Here is a 16,807-nt window from a genome sequence, read left to right on the forward strand (position 1 = left end):
GTCTTAGATGCTATGACATGATAGATACAAGATAACAAAGTTGTAGCAGTCAGAAGGAAATGTGTATTTTTCGAAGGACATTCCCCAGAATCAGTTCCACATCTCTTGAATTCCCCCAGAAATTTTGAAAATGTAACAGGGCCACTGGAGCAGAGAGTATTTGGGAAGAGATGACTTAGAAGAAGAATACATAAAGAGAAAGTTGGGGTACAGGTTAAGGGGTGCAGCTCACTTACCTCAAGGCTGGCTAGGGTGAGGCTTCAGTTGGGTTACTGGGAGAGCTACGATGTGACAAGTGCAGTTAGGAAGAGCTGGCTTAAGACTGAGTCCCACCCAGGAAATCTGGAGGTTGAGAGGTAGCTGATTAACTGCCGGCGGAGTTACTGCTGTGTTGGGATCTGCTTCCATCCCCAGGGTTAGGTACTGGCCAGGGGAATGGAATAGCCATAACTGACTTAGTCAAAGAAACTAGGGATGCCAGAGAATTCTTGACGAGTAGGGATTCCATTTAGAAATGGTGGGGGTGGGTGGGAGGATGCATGCTGAACAGGCACTTGAAAACCTTCTTTGACTCTGCCCTTAATTCTGTCATCCCCCTGAGACCATTGTTACGAATTTGCTGTAGAGCCTTCCAGGTCCACTTTTATTTGTATATAGGTGACTATACACTTGTGCACACAGAGACTTAAAAAAACCTTAAATAAATACCATGTACTTTGTGCTTGCTTTTCTCACTAAATATTACGGACCCTTTTCCATGTTGCTTCACATAGTTCTACTTCATTCTTATAGAAGAATTGTATTCTATAACGTGGATGTGAATATGCAACCATTTACATCTAATGTCCCATAGGCACGACCACATGTAAATGGCGTTTAAGTGCATTGTAACAGGGACTCAACATTACACGCCGAAAACCCTTAATTTTTCCCAAGTCACTTTGATTTCTCTTGTCAGCAAGTTTCGTTGACTCCAGCCCCATAATGACTTCCTAGATCCATCTACTCTCCCCCACCCTCATCCAAGCTACCATCTCTATCACCTGGATCATTACAGTATCTTCCTAACCAGAACTTTGCTTCCATCACTGACCTCTCAGTACCCATTCTCTACCCAGCAGCCAGAATAATCCTGGAAGAATTAAGTTATGTGATTCCTCCCACTGAAAACTCTCCAGTGGCTTCCAGTCATGGGCAGCATGGGCGCCATACTCCTTCCCCTGGGTTTTGCATGGTTGGTTCTTTCTCGTGCTCTCTCTTGTCATTCATTTCTTAGATTTATTAGTACTTTCTTACGGTGGCCTCCTTGAGCTTCTGAGTAGCTAACTACCCAGTAACTATCAAATCACTACTTAACAATTTTCTGCTATTTTTGTTATTATGAGGAGAGTGTGACATCCAGTATTAGTTAAGGTCCTGGATTGGAGTGTGGGAGTGGGGTGGGGAATTTGGAGCTGTAGAAGAGTTTTTCCAAATCACCCTCATGGGGCTGAGACTTGAAGCCAAAATAAAGCATACTTCCTCTGGAGAAAAGAATGTGGGAAGAATAGAGATTTTGCATTTCACACTTTTACCTAAGAACCTTCTGTGACGTATTCCTTTTATGAGAAGTTGGAGTGCTGCATCTTTCCTTAGTATATGGTGATACGTTACCTTATTCAGCCATACGCTGGTTTAGATTTCTCTGAGTATCTTGGGACTGTACACAGTTGACACTTGAACCACACAGGGGGTTAACCCACATATAATTTATGGTCTCCCCTATGTATCTGTGGTTCCTCTGCACCCGCTGATTGATCCAACCACAGACCAGGTAGTACTGTGGTATTTACTATTGAAAACTATCCATGTATAAGTGAACCTGCACAGTTCAAGCCCATGTTGTTCATGGCTCAGACTTACTAGGAAAATGGTGCATTTTTGTTATTGAGAGCCTATGGGAAAAACAGGCCTAGGGGAGTCAGCTGTACTGTGGTTACAGGTAGCTTAAACCAATTTTGGTGAGGCTATTATGTTTGTAATCCGGAGGTCTCATTTGCATGTAATTATAACCATGTCCCAGTTTGCCCAAATGACAGGCTCTCAGATCCTTTTCAACCAGACTTAGGGACTTTGCTATAGCTCAGTGTTTATTTTTTTCAGGTAAAGTCAATGTGCTGTATTATTACACAAATGACGTCTAATATTCAAACCTTCCTGTACCTGTGGGCTTGACCATGTGACTTTCTTTAGCCACTGGGTCATTAACACATTTGACTCAGGCTCTAAAAGCATGTGTGCATTGGGACTTGCTTGGAACCTAGATGTCATCATGTTTTTCTTTTAAGTTTTCGGGTATTTTATTATGCATCAATATTAACTGATGTGATTAGCGTCCTATGTAGTCTATTTATGTGCTTTTGAATGCTTTTAGATTTGAAAGTTCATATCGGAAAATTAGATGACATACGTCTACCATGAGACTTTGGTGGCAAAATCTATGATCAGTACCTCAGTTTCTACATATATTGCCCTTCAAATGAGGTGTTTTGCTTTCGGGCCTAAAGAGGCTGGCTAAAAACAGAGCTGTTTACAGACATAGTAATAATTGAATATTATTAGTTTGAAAGTTAGACATTAGTACTTGAACTTTCATTCGAAAAGTGAAACTGAAACTGTAGGTCAGTGAAAATAGGCAGATTTATGGGTAGTAGATGGGGAAAAATATAGTATTTCTCTGAGATTGAGATTTCTGTTTACGACGTCTCTAAATTTAGAACACCACAAATAAGCAAAGCGAAATTTACTTTAGAGCAGGGAATCACAGATCTACAGTATGTCAACATAATAGAAAATAACTGTTTTTGAAAGAATTTAATAGGAGGTAATCAATAGTTTTTTTCCTTTTAATATAATTTTCATTGACGAAAAACATACAGAAAAATGTACAATTATAAGAGTACAGCTTGCTGAATTTTATAATCAGTTTTAGAATGTGACAAGAGTCTCTTAAGACAGTTGTGTCTGTGTACTTATGACATTTTATTATAAGTAACAGGTAATGCAACTCAAGCTGGCTCAAAAAAGCAGATAACTTATTGTTCTTGTAACCAAACAGTAGAGGAATTCTTGGGTGTGGCTTGATCTAGGACTCAAACAGTGTGATTCCGTTTCGTTTTCTATCTTTCTGTTCTCAGGCAGGCTTTTTTCTCCTGTTTGCAGAGAGACATCTGGCAGATCCTAGGGCTACAGATTTCTCCATTCATGTCCAGAAGGAAAGAGAAAGTCTCTTGATACCTTGTGTGGAAAAAGAAATGTACCTATCCTTGAACCGATCATGAAGGGCCAGGGGTGGGCTATAACGATTTACTTAAGCCCAATGGGGCCCTTGGATGGCGGCCAGTCTCAGCCAAGCTGGGGGCTGAGAACAGGAAGCAGTGAGTTGCCCAGTGGCAAATCAAGGAGCTAATGAAGGAAAAAGAGGAGTGGGATTCCAGGGAAGCAACCAGCAATTATTCACTACAGAACAAGACCTGACAATTTTATACTCACATTTTATTGATATTCATCAACTGAGTTATATATTAACCAATAATTTATCAATTTTACCATATTAAAATATAAAACATTTTCCTTCAGCTCACTCTGTTTTCTTTTTTAAGTCAGGTTAGTAGAGAAAACCTCCTGATTCCTTGTGAATACATCACTCCGAGTTGTGTTCTTGCCACAAATTAAAAATCTTTGTTGTTTCCTAGAAATAAAAGACATAAAGGTCCGACTTATTTCTAAAAGCCATGATCTTGATGTCAAAAATGACATCGAGTTTTTCAACACAGATTTTCAAATTATTGTAAAGCCCTAATTGCAGGTTTTATTTTCTGCAGAAAGATTATAAAAGAGATCTGGAGACTGAAATTAGAGGGAAAGGCATGCAGGTGAGCACAGGTACCCTCGATATCCAGAGAGCTAAGAAAGCATCTGAAATGGCCAGCCAGGTAAGAAACTAATGGCACACACAGTTTAAAACAAACATACCGAATTGCATACAGGAAAAGTATAAGTGGTGTTTCCATACGTGTGGCATTGAGATTCAAACACATAAATATCTACATTGCTGTGGAAGGCCATGCAAAGCTCTGAAGATTGTTTTCTGTTCTTTTAGAAAGAATATAAGAAAGACTTAGAAAATGAAATTAAAGGGAAAGGAATGCAAGTGAGCATGGATATCCCGGATATGCTTCGAGCCAAGAGGGCATCTGAAATCTATAGCCAGGTTGGTAGAGAATGAAGATGCTTAGGATAATGTATTCTAATATCCAGTCACCTTGTGCTGTGTGTGTCTCTGTGATTGGTGTCTTTTTGAGGGCTTTCTATTCAAAGTCAATGCACTCTATTATAAAGGAACCATTGACCAAACCTGATTACCTCATTAATGAAAGGGACAACTGCTGTAGATTCAGTTCAACAGACATTATTGAGTGTCAGAGCGCCCGTGTTGGGGCCCTCTGTTTTGGGTCCAAGGGCATTTTGACCTTTTTAATTTCCATTTTTTGACTCTATTGTGAACTTGGCTCTAATGCTTATACTACAGAAAAAAATTACAAACAATTTGTCTTTTATCCATTTCATCATGAATGTTTTAATTAAAATAATCAACTGAAACTGAAACTGAGTGAATAAAACTGTACTAGGTGAAATTGAATATTAACTAAAATTTAATGGAAGAACTAAGTTTTCTTGATAAAATTTAATTTGCCAGGTATACCCGTAACATATCCTCTAGAAAACTGGATGTGAGAGAAATAATGACCACAAAAGAAAGTTTATTGGAAGAAGAAAGTTAATCAGATAAAATCTAATTTGGGCAAAAATATTCATTAGTGAATAATTTCTTTGTTATAAAATTTGTTACAAAAAGAATGAATCCTAATGGAAAAATAGTAAAGGGAATGAAAAAAATAAAATGGTTAAAGAAAAATGATGAAGGAATTGAATTTGGTTAATGGGGTTTGTGTTGAAATAATTTTTAACCGAATTTGACCAAAGTTGTCAAAATTCTGGTTGACATGAGCAAAGAGTCTAAACATTCACTGGTTCAAAATGAGAGAGTTACAGGACTCAGCTTCGGTGGCTTGTCACTCAAGAATCCAATACTGGGCTTCCCTGGTGGCGCGGTGGTTGAGAGTCCGCCTGCCGATGCAGGGGACACGGGTTCGTGCCCTGGTCCGGGAGGATCCCACATGCCGCGGAGCGGCTGGGCCCGTGAGCCATGGCCGCTGAGCCTGCGCGTCCGGAGCCTGTGCTCCGCAACGGGAGAGGCCACAACAGTGAGAGACCCGCGTACCACAAAAAAAAAAAAAAAAAAAAGAGTAAAAGCTTCCCATAGGAAGTGATGCCTGAGCTGTTGGAATTCCTGCTTTAACTTAACAGTGTTGATTTTTTGAGTATGATGAGGGTACATCTGATTTAAGGAATTTTAGTTATTTGGGATACAATGGAATACTTAAAACGATGTAATGATGCTGTGGTGCATTTCAACATGAACAGGAATTACCTTTCCTAACGAGCATCCGTATGCCATGCAGTTACCTTCCCTGACTTTGGAGCCAGAGTGACTGGGTTTAAATCCTGGTTCTGACACTTCTTAGCTAATCCCTACATTTCCCCATCTATAAGAGTGGATAATAATAGTATCTGCTTGTGGGGTTAATTAAATGAGTTAATGTGTGTTAAGTATTTAGGACAATACCTAATACTATGTAAATGCTGGCACTAGTAGAAGGAATTGCCCAGGATGTATCAGAGCTCAGAGTACATTTTTTTTTTTTAAGATGTTGGGGGTAGGAGTTTATTAATTAATTAATTTATTTTTGCTATGTTGGGTCTTCGTTTCTGTGCGAGGGCTTTCTCTAGTTGTGGCAAGCGGGGGCCACTCTTCATCGCGGTGCGCGGGCCTCTCACTATCGCGGCCTCTCTTGTTGCGGAGCACAGGCTCCAGACGCGCAGGCTCAGTAGTTGTGGCTCACGGGCCTAGTTGCTCCGCGGCATGTGGGATCCTCCCGGACCAGGGCATGAACCCGTGTCCCCCGCATTAGCAGGCAGATTCTCCACCACTGCGCCACCAGGGAAGCCCTCAGAGTACATTTAGTAGAAAGAAAATTGAGATTTCAGTCTCCATTACAAAATACTAGTACCTTTCTCTTAATCAAATGTATCTTTATCTGAAGTAGGAAGCAAAGCATAAATCCAGAAGCATGAAAACAAGTAAGCAAAGAGAGTCAGGTTACTGGTAGGAGTTCTAAGGGCTACTTTGAACAGGAGCTGGGACTGCTCCTGAGAGAGTAGGTTCTAGGCGTAGGAATGCTATCAAGGTCAAGCCCTCCCAGGGCGTTTGAATAGTCTGGGTTGGGAGGCATTCATTGCCTGAGTGGAGGTGAATGTGATTTCCTAGACTGTTTGCCTACTCTGTTTGCATATGCTTTTATTTTTACTATGGCATAAGCACATCAACAACTGCTTTGAATCCTAAGATATAATTTAGAGCCAGGTGGTATATAATAGAATTGGGAAAAGTAGTACCATTTTCTTTGTCTCTGTCTCTCTTGTACATGCGCACACAGAGTTTCAGATTCACATTCACTGTTTATAATTTTAGAAAAAGTATAAAGATGAGGCAGAGAAGATGCTTTCTAGCTATTCTACTGTGGCAGATACTCCTGAAATCCGGAGAATTAAGACAACTCAACAAAACATTAGTGCGGTGAGTAGTCATTATTTCTTTTCAGTTGCCACCTTGAAATTATGTTTTGTAAGGAGGGCCTTTTTCCCTCATTGTCTGATTTTTGGCTGCATTGCTAGGATTTTCTGTCAAATGTATATCTTTCCTTCTTTAAAATAATAAGAATACCAAATGTTCTTACAACTTATAATTTATCGTGATTGTTGTAGCATTACAAATTCATATCTCCTTCTCTGGTACAAGCAACTGCTATTTTTAACTGAATTTTAAAATTTCACTCAAGAAAGAGATCTTAATCTTCCACACAGATTTTACTTTGAAGAATGAAAATAGTCATATGCAGTGATTTCCTTCCTGGTCATTGATTATTTACATTGATAATATACTTAGGGGTTTAGCAGTTTGTAACCAGTTCCTAAACTTTCATATTTTTGTTCTGAGGCATAGGAATTTTGTCAGCACCATTCATTAAGATATTGGGCTTCTATTTAAGGGATATATAAACTTGAATTCTAAAATAAAAATTGATGGTACAGCTAATATTTTAATGTAGAATGAACTCATTTAGTAGTTAGGCAAATGTGTTATTAAAAATATAAATTCTATTATTTCTGAAGATTTCTGGAATATTTTCTGCTTCTAGTAAATTGGCAAGCTCTTAACCCTCCAGGTGTGCTGCTCAGGTACCTTTAGGGTCTTCACAGGCAGGCGGTGCTGAGAAATGGAGAAATCTTGCTGGAGGAGTCGATGAGGGAGAAGGGCAGTGTGGCTCTTATCTCCTGTGATTCCACGGTCTCCCAAATTTCTAGCTTTTGCAGGGGAACATCTCTCATGTCCTGCTCTCCTGACCCCCACTGGTCCTGGTGGTTCCAGGGCCCCCCTCTCCCCACCCCGACTCACACACACTCACGGGACCCGCGGGTTAACAAATATCAAGAGAGGGAGTAGTTCTGTCCTCGTATGACTTCCTTATAATTATTCTATTCTTCTGTAGGACACTTTGTTTTTTCTTTTGCTTTGTGTTTGAAAGGGGTGGGTATTGGTAAGGATGGGAAGGTCTAAGGAATAAGTGGAAAGATAAGGAAAATAGGCTGACTTAGTGTTGATGTTGAAGATAGAGCTAATGTTTTCTTTGAAGAGAACGAGAGCATCTTTGCTCTCATTTGGAGAATAGCAGTTGCTTAAAACTTCATGCTGGTTTTGAATTAAATGATAACTGCTTAGTGAGCTTTTTTAATATGTCCTTTGATTTTTCTCAAATACACATGTGATATGTATTTGTATTTGAGAAGGAAACTCTAGTTTGCTGATTTATATTCTCAGATCAAGCCTTGTAAGTTACCAAGCATACCCTAGAACAGGTAGTAGAGGTTTACTGTAATATTGTGGAATACAAAACCAAAGTTTTGCATTTATTCTCATAATGGATTATTTAATTGATTAACGTGACATTGGTTCTCATAAATAGAAGCTGTATTCACATTACTTTAAAATCTGAGAAATTTTCTTTTTCAAGAATCAGATCTCTAGGACTTGAATTCTAATAAGCTTATAGTTATTCTTTTCCTTCTCTTATAATAAAGGTACTTTATAAGAAAGAAGTAGGAGCTGGCACAGCAGTAAAAGATACTCCAGAGATTGAACGAGTGAAGAAAAATCAGCAGAATATTAGTTCAGTAAGTTCTCTATAGCATTTTTTTAAATATAAATTTATTTATTTATTTATTTTTGGCTGTATTGGGTCATTGTTGCTGTGCGCTGGCTTTCTCTACACTGCGGTGAGCAGGGGCTACTCTTCAATGCGGTGTACGGGCTTCTCATTGCGGTGGCTTCTCATTGCAGTGGCTTCCCTTGTTGCGGAGCATGGGTTCTAGGTGCGCAGGCTTCAGTAGTTGTGGCATGTGAGCTCAGTAGTTGTGCTTGCAGGCTCTTGAGTGCAGGCTTCAGTAGTTGTGGCGCACGGGCTTAGTTGCTCCGCGGCATGTGGGATCTTCCCGGACCAGGGCTCGAACCCGTGTCCCTTGCATTGGCAGGCAGATTCTTAACCACTGCGCTACCATGGAAGCCCCCAGTTCTCTATAGCATTAATCATCCTTTCCAAAAGCAAACATAAGCTAGATAAATGTTTTTGGTTCTTTACTAAACTGGCTGCCTTTTTTTCTTCACTTTGTTGAAGCACTATTTCATCAAATATCAAAGGTCTAACTTTCAGAAGGAAACTGTAGCCTTGTTCCCCTTGAACCTAAAGCAGTATTTCATCTTGATATATCATAGGGCATAAGAGATAGATCACTTTAATAGTACAGTAATGAAATCTAGGATTAGATTTCACCCTTTTGAACAGAATTTTAAGTGTATTAAATTTTTCAGAGAAAGGATACATTTCAATACCTTTCCACAACTTGGAGGAAAGAAATTTTACCCTGACAGAATGATTAAAGGCCCTAGAACATTCATTTGGTGGCTTAAGAGAAGGTTTCAAAGAGACCCCATTCGCCTTCTGCTTCTTCCAATTTCCAGCAAAGGAAAGCACACACCTTCACTATAATTTTGTAAAATAAATTACCTGCTTCCCCACCCCCAGTTCCCTTTGAGCTTGGGGGAAGGGTAGAGGAGGTGTTTAATGTTATGGATTAAAAACTTCTTCATTCAGTGCTTGACATTTACAATGGATAATTGCTATCCTTACCAATAGGCATATTTGGTAATAGTTGTTATCCAGTCATTCCTTGGTATCCATGGGCGTTGGTTCCAGGAGCCCCACCAACCCACACTCACACACACTCATACACATTCATACCAAAATCTGCAGATGCTCAACTGCCTTACTGCTGGCCCTCCATATCCACGGTTTCACACTGAGGAAGTGAAGGGCCTACTGTATTTAGCTTCTTGCTGAGGAACTCAGTAGGGTTCTTTCCTCGCTTGCCCTTGCCTGACCTTTCTCTTCACCTTCACCCTTAGAGGCAGAGTTTTCTTGAAGTCATCCAAGTAGAACTGCCTTGATTAAACTCCTCTGTCAGGAACTCTGACGGTTACCTGGCATATTAGAATGTGTGCACTGGCATTTGTGGAGACAGAGTAGGAGAGGCAAGGTCATGCTGTGGTAAACAGACTTCAAAATGAACTTACAAAAAATCTGCAGAATCCTAGTGCACGAAAATCCCTGTAGCATGAACGAGGCTGCGCACGAAAATCCCTGTAGCGTGAATGGAGCCGCGCACGAAAATCCCTGTAGCGTGAATGGAGCCGCGCACGAAAATCCCTGTAGCGTGAATGGAGCCGCGCACGAAAATCCCTGTAGCGTGAATGGAGCCGCGCACGAAAATCCCTGTAGCGTGAATGGAGCCGCGCACGAAAATCCCTGTAGCGTGAATGGAGCCGCGCACGAAAATCCCTGTAGCGTGAATGGAGCCGCGCACGAAAATCCCTGTAGCGTGAATGGAGCTGTCTCCTGAGGAAAGCATAAGGAGGAGGACCTGACGGTGAGGATTCCGATCCGCCACGGCGAGAGCCTGTGTCAGGCAACGCTAGAGTCTGGTGGAGAAATTCGTTCGGCTGAGAAATGTAAAACGGTTGTTTCCTTCACTTCCAAATGATAGTATTTGAAATGTACCCATCAGTGTACTGGTGTATATAATGTTATAAACGTTCTGTACTGTGCAGTTCTATTGCCTACAGTGAAATGACTGGTTGGAGTCGTATGAAAAACAGAAATGTTCATCTTTAATCATGTTTAGCTTCTCACCCGAGGAAAATCACAGAAAGTAGTACAGTCTATCATTTCGTCTCCCAGCATCCCACTGCCCCTTCTAGCAAACAGTAGTAGTTCTGTATCTCTATGAGGTTGGGCCCTAAACTCCTGCTTAGTATTCAAATGGAAAGTTGCCCTTTCAAGATTAGCTAGATCTGTCGAACCAAGGTAGGACTCTTTCACATTTAAAGATCTCGACATTTTCCACCTCCAGAGTAAAAGTCTTTGGGCTATTAGCTTTCTCTGTTAAGAACTACTTTTGAATCTTAGTTAGAGCTAGTCTGTCTCAATGTACTCTCCATTTAACTGTTCTGGATCTGGCCTAATATTGACGTTGTTACTCATATCTCACATTAAATGTACAGATGCTAAGATGTAGACGATCGCAAAGATATTTAGGTATCGTTTCTTTATGACTGTCAGTGTGGATTTCAGCTTTAATCATTTTAAACATTACCAAATGATTTCTAAAAGATGTTTTATGTAGATTTAAGTCTTGGCTAAATGTCAACATATGCCTCTTAAGTCTAGCCCATGTTTCCGTACATATATGTGTGTGTCCTTTTTCTCGAATCCAATCTTCCATGAATTTTACACATATTAAAATACCACCTGATATGATAGCATCACTAATCATTTCGTAAATTTAAAGAGCTTGTCCCAGGCATAACTGTGTGTTGGCATTATCATTTGTCTGGTTGATCTTCCTCTAAATAGACTTGAACGAGGAGCTTTTGATTGAAGCAAATGCCGGAATATAGGCGGGCTTTACATAACATGATTGTGTGGGTAGAAGACACTTCCTGACTTTCTGCCACTGGCCCATTTATAGCGATCAGCACTCAGTGGCCTCTGTTTGTAGTGCATTTCCCTCCACCTTCCCCTTTCTCTTCTTTTATTTTTTTCTTATTCTGGATCATTTGGGTACTCTCGGTCAGATACACAGTGTTTCCAAGACTTTGTAGCTAACTCAGTTTGACTTTTGCCTTTAAATACATGGTGAATTTCAATTAACATGTTAATAAATAGAAACTGCTTTTCAAATAGAAAATAATAAGTTATTATATTAAGATAATTTCCAAGGTTTTTGGTGCATCTGCTTGATGATAAAATTTATTTTCACAAGCAATATATGCTTATTTTAATTAAAAAACCTCTTCAGGGCTTCCCTGGTGGCGCAGTGGTTGAGAGTCCGCCTGCCGATGCAGGGGACACGGGTTCGTGCCCCGGTCCGGGAAGATCCCACATGCCGCGGAGCGGCTGGGCCCGTGAGCCATGGCCGCTGGGCCTGTGCGTCCGGAGCCTGTGCTCCGCAATGGGAGAGGCCACAACAGTGAGAGGCCCGTGTACCGCAAAAAATCAAAACAAAAAAAACAAACAAAAAAAACCCTCTTCAGTGATGGATAGGTGAATGGATATGGGTTTCTTTGTACTTCAGGATAAAGGAATCCTGAAAGCACCAGATGAAATAAAAATTTGTGTTCCCACTGAAGGAAAATTAATATTGGAATTAAAAATTCAACTATGCAGTAGTTACAAATGAAGAATTCTTCACTATTTTTTAAGCCTTGTGTTGAATAAAACTTACATTTTAAAAAATAAATCATGCAGGTAAAATACAAGGAAGAGATGAACCATGGAACAGCCATTTCTGATCCACCAGAGCTCAAGAGAGTTAAAGAAAACCAGAAGAACATCAGCAATGTGTGATCATATTCCTTTAAGTATTGTTTTCTGTGCGCATGACACTTGTCCGGGTGAAGTACCACTACGATGAATACCATTGTAGGAGGGCCAGTTCCTGAAAGGTGGAGATAAGATTTCACACATATTTATGTTGGGGTAGCATTACACCAAGCATGTGTGTTTGCTTATTAAAGAACATGGTATTGAATGCCTACTCTGTTCTTGTTCTTGGGGGCATTCAGAGATGAGGTTAAGGTCTTAGGGGCTGTGTGTATTCTCAGGGTCTCTAGGAGAAGCAGCTGTGGCAGTAAATAAAGATGGTGCATTAAGTGCTGTAACAATAATTAATATTTACTGAGTGTTTACTACGCTTTTTGAGTTCTTTACATGCAATATCTCATTTAATATTAAGTAATAATACTGTTTTCAAAGTGCTGGGGAAATGCAGAGAAGGAAGGCTATGTCAGTGAGAGAGAGGAAAACCCTTGGAGAAAGAGTAACATTTGAGTTAGAACTTGAGGAATTGATAAAAGTTTGGGGTGGATTTCATGAGAAAGGGCCCTCCTGGCAGTGCAAGCTGAATGTGTTCAGGATGCAAGATCTGTTCAAAGAGGGGAAGGTTTAGTGTGATGGGTACTTGGGGTGGAAGATGGCAGGAGAAAGGTGGTGGAGAGAGAAATCATAATTCAGGCCATGAGGAGGCTGTTGGCAGGGCCAGTGCCCCGACATGGTGATTCAGATGCACACGGTGGCTGCTGCCGCTCTGGCCTTGACTTAGGGATTACATTGTTTTAATGTGTCCTTTTTTAAAAAATTATTTTATATTGGAGTATAGTTGATTTACAATGTTGTGTTAGTTTCTGCTGTACAGCAAAGTGAATCAGTTATACATATGCATATATGCATATGTATATATGCATATCTATGTATAGATATGTATATACATATATGCATATCTATATATGCATGTATAGATATGCATGCATATGTATAGATATGCATATCTAAAAAGATTCTTTTTTAGATTCTGTTCCCATATAGGTCATTACAGAGTATTGAGTAGAGTTTCCTGTGCTATACAGTAGGTTCTTATTAGGTATCTATTCTATATACAGTAGTGTGTATATGTCAATCCCAATCTCCCGATTTATCCCTCCCCCCCATTTCCCCTTTGGTAACCGTAAGTTTGTTTTCTACATCTGTGACTCTATTTCTGTTTTGTAAATAGGTTCATTTGTACCATTTTTTTAGATTCCACATATAAGCGATATCATATGATATCTGTCTTTCTCTGTCTGACTTACTTCACTCAGTATGGCCTAGAGATTGTCATAATGTGTCCCTTTTTCTAAAAGAAGGGTTACTAGTTTTCAATTTATCATAGAAACATAACACTTCCTTCAAATAACTATTTGAAAATAATAATGAGTTAATTTAATAAGAAAATACTATAAATCACAGCACAGGTGATATCTGGCATGTCATATGGGAAGTGGTGTGTACATGGTGGAAGTTTGGATAACACTGGAGTAGTGGAGAAGAATGTGGGCCCTGGACTGTTGGTTTGATCCCAGCTTCAGGCCCTACCTGCTGTATAACCTTCATAAGCTACCAACCCCTCTCCAAGCCTCAGTTTCCTCATCTATAAAACAGAGACTAGAATATTAAGTGAGATATTGCCTGTAAAGACTCAGCATGTTTGTGAGTGGATGAATGCAATACATAAAGAGTCTGCATATCAAATTTATGTCCCCAAACTTATACCCACTAGAAATTGGCTACAACAGTTTCTCAACATCAGTAATGCTGTTCAACAATTTCTTCTCCTCTGAACTCAGCCCAGAGTAATCTTTCTTTGTATCCTGCCATCAATAGAGATTACACTGGACCTTTCCTCACTTCAGGCAGTTATCCGACACAGAATCTGCCTAAACTCTCAAACTGCATACCACGGCACAGAGAAAGAAATCACACTGGCAGGGACCTGACCCTTTCTCATTTATTTTCCAGGCTTATCAAATATCTGTTCACTTGCACATGCACTGCTGAGGGTGTACATCTCAAGTCCATTTTATCTGCAGGCCCTGTAGGCCTTGTGATGTCTTACAAAAAAAAAAAATTCTCTAACACTAAATTTAAACTCCAAAAAATCATTAAGACTGTCCCCGTGGAGTTCCTTATAATGGGATTTTTTAACCTCTAGTTTTCCTTTTACCTGTCAAAAATTCATTTGATGGACATGTCATTCTATCTGTCTGTGTTGGATCCTCATTTATTTCCTGGGGTGTTGTGGAATTGCCAAGAAAGCTGACCACAAACGTTGGGTCTGATCCCCCAGCTAAGAAAGCGCACCTCTATGCAGTCAGTCAGAAATATCTCCGTAATGCTAGCCAGAGCATGGGCTTCTAATGTTGGAACTTGGTAGAGGAAGAAACTTTGAGGTTCAGGGTTTCTTTACATAGTGACAGCCACTCAGTGAGGTGCAGGCATAGGACTGGCATAACCCTCGATTCTAATGATAAGAGTGCAGAATTTTAATTTTTAAATATAAAACGGTCATTTGGCAATGGTGCTTTAGTGCTGTAAGCTCACAGAAGGGATCATTTTTCATTGCCGATAAGATCAAACTCAGAGAGGCCACCACTAAATTATGCGGTTTGCAGAATAACAACCCAAGGTAGAATTCAAAACATTTGGGCAAGAAAAAGCTTAGATCTGGGATCACTGTGATGACGAAGTCTTTTAGCAAAGCATATTTCACTCTAAAATCCTAAGGAAGATTTTAGCTAATGAATGCTCTGTCACTGTGTAACGTTTCTTTTAGTCAGTTGCAGTGTGCTAGCTCACACTTGCTTCCCATAATCCCACACTGTTTTGCGCTTGTCTCTCAGCTCCGGTACAAAGAGCAATGTTACACAGCAACTCCAGTGAGCACGACGCCAGAGATAGAGAGAGTGAGGAAAAACCAGGAGCAGCTGAGCACGGCAAGTTGTTTCTGTTTCTTCTTATATTTTACCGAACAGTATATATTTGTATTCTTTACAACGCCTTCTGAAAAGCATTAGACCCTCTACATCTTGGCCGCTTCTTCTCCACAGTCACATATTGAGGGGCTGGGACAGTAGACCTCTCGTGTGAGTCCAGAAAATTGGGGACTGTCTTGCTGTCCTTCAGTCCTGCTTGTTTATTCAAGAAATCTTCATTAGGCAACGTGCCAGGCATTATCCTGGTCACTGGTACACAAAGATGGATAAGACCTCATAGTTGGTAAATCTCTAAAACTACACGCAGATTTAAAGAATAGTATCGTGGGTCTGTTGTCAATCTGAGAAAACAGATTGTCTATTGGCATAAGGCAAAAGAAGACCTGGCTTGACTGGGGTTCTAAGACATAATGTCAGGGCAGGGAACCTTATAAATAAAACAGAAAACATTATCCAGTCAGTCAGCAATCTATTGCTAATAAAGGAATGGTAGTTAGCAATCATGAGGTTCCTCTAATGTGGACCCTGTGCTAAATGCTTTATATAAATCCATGAGGTTGGCACGATTTGCTCTCCTGGTTTGTAGGTGTGCGAAACTAAGGCTTGAGGAGTTAGAGAACACGCTGGGAACCCACGGTTTGTGACAGCAGGGCTGGGATTTGAACCCAGGCCTCCCTGAATTCAGAAATCTCTTTCAGATGTGTCCCCCAATAGTTATTTTTCCCATTCTTTCACCCTTTTATGGAACTTTTACCATTATAAACAGTAACCTTCTCCTAAAACGGGTAATTTTGAGAGACTTTAAAATTTAAGAGTGAGTTCAGGCTGATGACTGCTTCATCCTTACAAGATCCCTGATGATGGTAGGAGTGAGGAATCTGCAGCTCCTTTTGAAGGTGGAGGCTCCAGGGTCAGAATGGGAGTAAAGCCAGCTTCCCAGGCTGCCGTGGCTACTTCACTATAGTTCTCTTGTGATGATTTCATTACAGTGTTTTCCCCTTATATTTCCATTACATTTAGTTGTGGCATTTGCAATTAGTTTTGGTATTGAACAGCAATATATTTATTTAAAAAAATCATTTTTAAGAAGCACAACAACACTTCGTGCTTGCTAAGTTAGAAGAATCAGAATCCAGGTGCATTTGAACTGAAAGGTTGACACGTGTCTACTGTGGAAAAACATGTTTAAAAATTAGGGTTAATCTTGAGGCTCATCCTCTGTTGCTATTTGGGTGGAGACCATGCTACTGTTTGTTAAAAGTCTTATTTCTCCTCCATAGGTAAAATACAGAGGAGAGATTAAACAGGCAACGGCAATTTCTGATCCACCAGAGCTGAAGAGGGTTAAAGAAAACCAGAAGAACCTCAGCAATGTGTGATCTTAGTAACTTTTTTCTCACAAGAGCAAACATATTGTCAACATGTCAGTGAAGGGGTCGTGTTTACAAAGTTTTCATGACCTGGAGTTGATACTCTGCTCTCAATTGACTGCCAATTTATTGGAAAGGTTTCAAGGTCTTAGGTATTGTGGGTCCAGCCAGGCATTCCCTGCTAGAGTTCCCAGGGACTACAGTGTGATTTTTGTTTGCAGGTTACTGTGCATCCCTCCTTTCTGGTCTTCCTTCATGCTTGTGGTTTCTGTGGTGCCCCAAAGGCTTACAGTGG

The 16,807-nt window shown here is 40.2% G+C and overlaps 1 protein-coding gene across 8 annotated transcripts in view; it reads left to right on the forward strand.

The window, feature by feature from the left end:
- The window catches only part of NEBL (nebulette), a 339,860-nt gene that overhangs the window by 285,582 nt on the left and 37,471 nt on the right, over nt 1–16,807 (forward strand). For 6 of the 8 annotated variants that reach the window (XM_060293080.1, XM_060293055.1, XM_060293059.1 and 3 more), the window contains 7 exons: nt 3,864–3,974; nt 4,142–4,252; nt 6,635–6,739; nt 8,302–8,394; nt 12,084–12,176; nt 15,050–15,142; nt 16,423–16,515. The exons of the other annotated variants lie outside the window; for them this stretch is intronic. In XM_060293080.1, the coding sequence (XP_060149063.1) occupies nt 3,864–3,974; nt 4,142–4,252; nt 6,635–6,739; nt 8,302–8,394; nt 12,084–12,176; nt 15,050–15,142; nt 16,423–16,515 (699 nt within the window). The remainder of the gene's footprint in view (nt 1–3,863; nt 3,975–4,141; nt 4,253–6,634; nt 6,740–8,301; nt 8,395–12,083; nt 12,177–15,049; nt 15,143–16,422; nt 16,516–16,807) is intronic. 8 annotated transcript variants of the gene reach the window in all.

This window comes from Globicephala melas, chromosome 2, assembly GCF_963455315.2.
Source record: "Globicephala melas chromosome 2, mGloMel1.2, whole genome shotgun sequence".
NCBI classification, from domain to species: domain Eukaryota; kingdom Metazoa; phylum Chordata; class Mammalia; order Artiodactyla; family Delphinidae; genus Globicephala; species Globicephala melas.